The sequence below is a fragment of the Carlito syrichta genome, unplaced genomic scaffold (assembly GCF_000164805.1).
Source record: "Carlito syrichta isolate Samal-C Ts95f unplaced genomic scaffold, Tarsius_syrichta-2.0.1 Scaffold116229, whole genome shotgun sequence".
Lineage (NCBI taxonomy): Eukaryota > Metazoa > Chordata > Mammalia > Primates > Tarsiidae > Carlito > Carlito syrichta.
Window position 1 is genome coordinate 285,887 of NW_007060325.1, and position 7,768 is coordinate 293,654.

Consider the following 7,768-nt stretch of genomic DNA (forward strand, 5'->3'; position numbering starts at 1 on the left):
GCCAAAAGCTGGTTCTTTGAGATGAAGAAAATTGATTTACCTATTCCAAAGTGATTAGGAAAAAAGAGAGGAGCTATAGGTTGTCAATATCAGCAAATAAAAAGGGACATCACTACAGATTCTTCAGATGTTAGAATGAAAACAAAGAATTTTATGAACAGCTTATGTCAATTAACTTGACAATTTAGATGAAATGAAGAAATTCCTTCTAAGACACAAACTGCGAAAGCTCTCCAAAGAGAAACAGATAACCTCAATAACCTTATAACTATTAAAGAAATTGCATTTGTAGTTAACTTTTCTGCAACGAAAACCTCAGACCCAGATGGCTTTACTGGCAAATTCTCTTAAACCTATACAAATGAAATAATGCCAATTCTACACAAATTCTTCTAGAAACTTGAAGAGCAGAAAATACCTCCCAATCAATTTATACAGTCAGTGTTACCCTGATAGCAAAATAAGACAAACACAAATAAGAAAAGAAAATCACAGACCAATATCCAGTATCTCTCATGAATATAGGTACAAAATTCTAACAAAATTTTAGCAAATCAAATCCAACAATATTTAAAAAGGAAAATATACCATTACAAAATAAGATTTATCCCAAGAATGCAAGGTTCATTTAACATTTGAAAACCAATGGAGGCTGGGTACAGTAGCTCACCTGTAATCCCAGCACTTTGGGAGGCCAAGGCAGGAAGATTGCTTGAGCCCAAAAGTTTGAGAACAACTTGGGCAACATAGTGAGACCTAGTCTCTACAAAAAAAAAAATTTTTTTTTAATTGGCCAGGCATGGTGGTGCATGCCTACAGACCCAGCTACAGGGAAGCGGAGGCTGGAAGATCACTTGAGCCCAGGAGTTTTGAGGCTGCAGTGATATGTGATCATGCCGCTATACAGTAGCCTGGGTGACAGAGTGGGACACTGGCTCAGAAAATAAATAAATGAATAAAAGAAAATCAACCAATGTAATTCGCCATATTGATATACTTAGTTAAGACAGTCCAAATATTCAGTTCAAGAGACACAGAAAAAGCACTCGAATAACAATCTAATTACTGATGTAAAAAAAAACCCAAATATATCAACAAACTAGGAATTGAAGGAAACTTAAAATAGCCTCCATAAAAAACTTAAAGCTAACATATTTAACAGTGAATGATTAAATGCTTTGTCCCAAAAATCAAAAGTGAAACAAGGATGTCCACTCTCATCACATCTATTCAACATTGTACTGGGGTATAGTAAGGCAATAGCCAGTGCACTAAGGCAAGAAAAGGTAATAAAATGCATCCAGATTGGGAAGGAAGAAGTAAAATTGTTTTTATTTGCAGACTACATTAAGGTATATGCTTAAAATCTGGTGAGACCTACCAAAAAGCTACTAGAAGTAATAAATGGCTTTAGTAAGGTTATTAGATAAAGATTTACATCTAAAGGCAATTGTATTTCTACATGAACAATGAACAATTGGAAATTGAAGGCTCTCACACCATTGAAGCAGGAGAGAGACTGCTCAGGGTTTTGCCTCATCACTTCAGCACCTGGCAGGGCGCTAGAAGGGGCTGAAGGTGGGGCAGGAAAGTGCTTCGATTTGATCACCAAGGACCAACAGAACTGATCTCTGTGACTGGCGGATCAACTACTCAGGGCTTGATTGTGACCCAAAGGGAATATCCTGAGAGCACAAATTTAAGAGGGACCTGAGAGTGCTGAGTTCCAGGCGCCCCACCCCCTCCCCTGATCCAGCTGTGGGACAAAGGGTGTGGCCAGAAAAGGAGGAGGAGGAACTCCAAAGAGATCAGTGGTGAGTCCCCGGCTGACCCAAGCCCCCCCTCCTTCCCAGCAATCCTCTGAATGTCAGACCCACACAGCTGGGTCATGACTGAGAGGGACAAACTCAGGTGGAGCTTGGACATCAGTCGCAATAGGAAAGCTCCATTCCAGGATAGGCCTGGCTGTGGCACCCCAGTGAGAGTACATATCTGGGGAAGAGACAGTCTCCTATCTCCCCACCAGAGATCTCCCTGACCATACAAGAATGGGAGGGGAGGCTTGCAGCCCCACCCACCTCCACTGTCCCTCCTCCTTCCCAGCTTCCTTCCAGAGGAGGGAGTGAAAGAGGTGGCTCTGCAGGAGAGACCTGATTAGAGGAACAATTATAGAGGCTGCCACAAGAGGACAGGTTTCTTTTTTGTTGTTTGGTTGGTTTTTGTTTTTTAAATTTTCAATTATTTTTTAATTAAAAAAATGTTTTGACTGCTTGTTAGTTCATCTATTTTTAATATATTTTTCCTTTGTGCATGAATGTGTATGTGAGGGTTTGATCTGCATCCCCCCCCAAAAATTTATTTTTTCTTTTCTTTTTCGGTTTCTTTCTTCTTTTATTTGTCGTTTCTGTTTAGGTGTGTATGTGAATGATTGAGTGTTTATCTTTTGATTTTGTTGTGGTTGTTGGTTTTTGTTCTTTTGTTCTAGGTCTTTTTTATATTCATTTTTATAGTTTAAGGGCTATGTCAATAGATATGTGAGGGTTTGACCTGAATCCCCCCCCCCGTTTTTTTTTCCTTCAGTCTTTCTGTTTTTCTTCTCTATTCACTTTGTGCTAGGCATGTGTGTGTGTGTGTGTTTAGTTTTCTTGGGGGTCTTTTTGTTGCTTATTGTTTTGTCTAGCTTTGTTGTTATGCCAGTTTGTTTTAGAGTGTGTGTGTGTGTGTTCAATTGCTTTTGCATTGGTTTCTGCTTTGCATCGTCATATAGAGTGGTAGTGGGGAGTGGGGCTTAGGGAACACACACCACAATAAGTGAACATTTTAATTTGCAAGTAGTATCTGATTCCTAGTGCCCCATCCCCCACTTTATTCGAATTTTGAAAACTATAAGAGACAGCAGAGCTTCCCATCCACCATCCTATTTCAAAACAGAACAAATCCAGAGCCCGGATCAGGGAAGAATAGAGGTCTAAGCAAACGTCAGAAGGGAAAGCCTCTCCCACTGACACTGAATAACAGAACTAAAGAGAAAAACAAGAGATCTATCACAAATGAGGAAAAGCCAAAGGAAGACTTCAGACAATTTCAAGTGTACCAAAGACAAAACTCTTGAAAAATCAGATTTGGTACCCAAACAATGGAAGTCACCAACGACTGTCCCCAGAATATGCCAAGAATTAGGGAATGGATGGAAAGAGTGAATAGGACTCAAGAAAGACAAGATGCAAAACTGAAAGAACTTGTAACAGAGATTTTGGCAATAAAAAATTTCATCCAGGAATAAATAACAAGATGACAAGCATGGAAAGCAGAATTAATCTAACTGAAGAAAGAATCTCAGAACTTGAAGACCAGAACATGGGATTAACCTGATCTATAAAAAACATAGAAAGAAGACTCAGAAAGAAAGAACAAAGCCTATAAGAGATGTGCGATTATATCAAGAGGCTGAACCTATGCCTGACTGGTATCCCAGAAGAAGAAAGGGAAATGGAGTACAACTTGGAGCAAGTATTCCAGGAAGTAATCCAAGAAAACTTCCCCATCTCACCAGAGATGTGACCAGCCAAACACAAGAGACACAGAAAGCCCCCAGAAGACATCAAATGAGAAGACCAACCCCTCGACACATAGTAATTTGCCTACATAAAGTAGGCACAAAAGAAAAAATCCTAAAGGAAATTGAAATTTAAAATTTCCATGTACAATAGTATAAAAAAAGAAGTACTTAAGGATAAACCTGCCAAAAAAATGTGTAAGACATATACATTGAAAACTATAAAATATTGCTGATAACAACTAAGTCCTAAATATATGGAGAAATATATCTCATTCAGAAGTCAGCAGACGTTTAAATATATCGTTAAACTGTCAGTTCTCCTCAGTTTGGTCACTAGAATCAACATAACCCCAATCAGGATTTCTTTTTTGTAGAAAATGACAAACTGATTTTATAATTCATATGGATAATGCAAAAGACTTACCATTACCCAATTTTAAGACTTAATATAAAGCTGCCATAATTAGGACAGCAAACAAATAGACCATTGGAACAGAACAGAAAATCCAGAAATAGTTCCACACATATATGGCAATGGGCTTCTGACAAAGTAGGAAAGACAAGTGGAGAAAGGAAAGTCTTTTCAACAAATGGTACTATTGGATATCTATATGCAAAAAATTGATTCATACCTTACATCATATAATTTAACTGAAAATGGGTTATAGGCCTAAATGTAAAACCCCAAACAATTAAACTTTAGGGAAAAAATGAGAGAAAAAATTTTTTAAAACTTCTAGGAAAAAAATGAGAGAAAAATTTTTGTTGAATTTGAGTTAGGCAAAGGTGACAATAGGTGACAGATAAAAAAAATTGTGGCATACCCATACAATGAAATACTACTGAGCAATAAAAAGAAATGCAATGTTATAGATACATGCAGCGATGTGGATTAATCTCGAATTATGCTGAATGAGAGAAGCCAGAGAAGGTAGAATATATCATATATTACTACATACATTTTCAGCATTAGGAAATGCAAACTATCATGACAGAAGTTCTGCTTGAGAGCAGAGAGGGGTGAAAAGTGACAGGAGATGAGATTAGCAAGGGGATGAGGAGGTGGGAGGCGGAAGGTGAAGGATATGTTCATTGTCTTGATTATGATGATGAATTCACAGGAATATTTATATGCCCAAACTTATCAAATTGTGCACCTTAAATATGTAATTTGTTTTGGCATGGTGCCTCACAACTGTAATCCCAATACCTTGGGAGAGGTCAAGGTGGGAGGATTGCTTAAGCCCAGAAGTTTGAGAGCAGCCTAGGCAATATAGCAAGACCTTGTAAATAAATAAATGTAATTTATCGTATGTCAGTTTTACTTCAAAGCTTAATATTTGTCTTTCCTTACTTTCTTAGGTAAAAGTAGTGTTCTATAAATACTTTTCTCCATCCTGTTTTTAAATGCATACTCTAGTAGTATATAAAATTATTTTTTTTAATACCTTAATAGTATATTTTGGTTCATTCAACATCTCTTTTATTAAAGGACAGTTTGGTTGTTTCCAGTCTTTTCTAAATAATGCTGAAATATTACAGTTTTAAACATCTATCTTTTCAGCATTTCTTGTTGCATCACAGTAATCTTAAGATAGATTTTTAGAAATGGGATTGTTGGGTTGGTAGATCAGTATACAAGTTATTTAGACATTGCCAAATTCTCATTCATAATGGCTGTATCGTTTTGTACAATGATCAACAATGTATGATAGTCCTTGTTTTTCCAACATTCTCTCACCAACAGAGTATGTTGTCAAATGTTTGGATCTTGTCAAGATAAATGAGAAATGATATCTCAGTGTAGGATAATTTGTATTTCTTTTATTATGGGAGAGGCAGAGCATGTTTCCATATGCTTATAAGCTATTTTCATTTCTTTTCTTGAGATATATTTATTTATTCAGCCCATTCAAGAAAATAATTTTGCTGGCCATTTTTATCTTATTTGTCAAGCTCTTTATATTTTAGAAATTTTAATCCTTTGTAATATGTTACAAAGGATTAAATATATTATGTTACCAGTGTCTTTTTCCCCTCCGGTTGTCATTGTCAGACTTTGCTTATTTTGCAATTTCTATTAGGCGGGGGGCTAAGCAAGTTTTAAGACTTCTAAGTAGTTAACTTTACAGATCTTTTCCTTTGTTGCTTCTTGATATTGAGGCATAATTAGGAAGATCTTTCCCACCTATAATACATAGAAAAATTCACCCAATTTTTCCTAAGAGCCTCCCCGAGCTCTTTAAGTTGCCACTTATCTCGCAGTTCCTGCGACAGGTAAACTATCCCCGCCTCCCTTTACGTGGATTTATTTTCACCTCTTACACTCAGGTTTCTGATTCACTTGGAACTTATCCTTGAGAATAATGAAAAGATTCAGTCATTTTCGATATGATTGTTTAGATATGCCAATACTACTTATTAAAAAGTCTGTTTTTTCCCCAGCTGTCTTGTATCCCAGATTTCCAATGCAGTTGGGTCTATTTCTGGATTTTCTATTTTGTCCGGTGGTCGGGCTGTAATTAAAGAGCCTGCCTTCCTCTCTCACTGCACCCTTCATCGCTCTTATTTTTCAGGGTTTTCCTGCTTATTCATGCTTTGTTCCACTGAACTAAATTTATATTCAACTCGAGATACCCTTACCCCTCCCCAGCAGAATAAATGTCCTCAGTTTCTTCAACTTTTAGAATGTGATCTCCATATCTTTCTTTATCCTTGCCTTTTTCCACAAGCCCTGTGACCTTAATGGGTCGCGCACGTGTAGTACCAACTACTAGGGAAGATCGCTTGATCCCATGAGTTCGAGTTCAGCCTGAACAACATGGGAAGACTACTGTTTATTAAAAAAAACAATAAAAGCAGGATCCAGAATTGAACTCGTTGGCATGGGGTGATAATGACACGATGACTCCTTAGGATAAGGCCTTTTAATAGGGTGACAGCAAGAATGTGAGACAGCGTGGGCTATTCGAGGTCAGGAAGCGGGAGAGTGAGAAGAGCCCTGGAGTGGGCAGGGGAAAAAAGGCTAGGAGGCGGCGGCCCGATCTGAGCGGGGTTTTTTCCGAGCGAAGTGGGAAAGGCAGCTCTTCTCCTGGATGCACATTTAGGGCAGGTGCCGGGTGTCTCAGCACGCTGTGACTGGAAGGTCCAGCTTCCGGACTGCACGAAAAGGCCTGTCCTTTTCCCAGCCCCGCTCATAATCCTCCTCCTGGTAGCTCCCTGGCCTCCCGGGGCTCTTGAAGTTGCCACTTCTCTCGCAGTTCCGGCGACAGGTAAACGAGCCCCCCTCCTTTTACGTGGATTTTCCCGTTCAGCACTAGTCTGTCGTCGCCCAGCCCTGCTCGACGGTTGGTTCCTCCCGCTCTGGCCCCGCCCCCGCGGGCCCGGCCTCCGTGGGCACGTGCCCTGACGTCGGCGCAGGGGCAGTGTCTGATGACGTGTCTTCTGTGACGCGTAGGGGCGGAAGGTACCCGCCGCCGGAGAAGTCGAAGTTCACTGGTTGTACCCGCCTCCTGAGCCGGGGCTTTTCCGAACGAGAAAGTCGTGAAAGACCGGGGGTCCAGAGCCGTTCCGCAGGAAGCGTCGCCTCTGCTCGGTTGTCCCTACACAATGGATTCAGTACCTGCCACTGTCCCGTCTATCACTGCTTCCCCGCGGGACGCGGAGCTCCTGGGACCCCTGTCGGTGCTCTACGCAGCCCTCATAGCCCAGCTGCTGGAGGTGACAGTCCCCATTCCAGGGAGGGACCCCATCACTGGCAGGCGGGTGGACGAGTTCTGAGAGAGAGGGCGCACTGACTGACGCTGCAGAGGGGAAATGGGGTGTCAGGCCCGAGCAGGACGTTCCTGCGCTCTTTCGAGAAGCGAATGGGAGTGCGTTTGGGGTTTCGTTTTTTTTTGTTTTTTGTTTTTTTTTTATTCAGCACTTACGAAGTGAAAGGCACTTTTTCGCGTTCTGGTCTACAGTCGTAATGAAAACACAGCCTAAGCCGGGCTCGGTGGCTCAGCCTGTAATCCCGCGCCTTTGGGAGGCTGAGGTGAGTGGATGGCCTGAGCCCGCGGGTTCGAGACCCGCCTGGGCAGCGAGACCTCATCTCTACAATAAATCAAAAAATCAACCGGGCGTGGTAGCTCATGCCTGTAATTCCGGCTACTTGGAAGGCTGAGGCGGAAGGATTGCCGGAGCCCAGCAGGTCGAGGCTGCGGTGGG

General features: G+C 40.9%; 1 protein-coding gene across 5 annotated transcripts in view; it reads left to right on the top strand.

Annotated features, from left to right (window-relative positions):
* The window catches only part of MIA3 (MIA family member 3, ER export factor), a 53,466-nt gene that overhangs the window by 24,579 nt on the left and 21,119 nt on the right, over window positions 1–7,768 (top strand). For 2 of the 5 annotated variants that reach the window (XM_021706884.1, XM_021706886.1), the window contains exon 1: window positions 7,006–7,279. The exons of the other annotated variants lie outside the window; for them this stretch is intronic. In XM_021706884.1, the coding sequence (XP_021562559.1) occupies window positions 7,169–7,279 (111 nt within the window). In that variant the 5' untranslated portion in view covers window positions 7,006–7,168. Of the gene's footprint in view, window positions 1–7,005; window positions 7,280–7,768 lie in introns of those variants that run through there. 5 annotated transcript variants of the gene reach the window in all.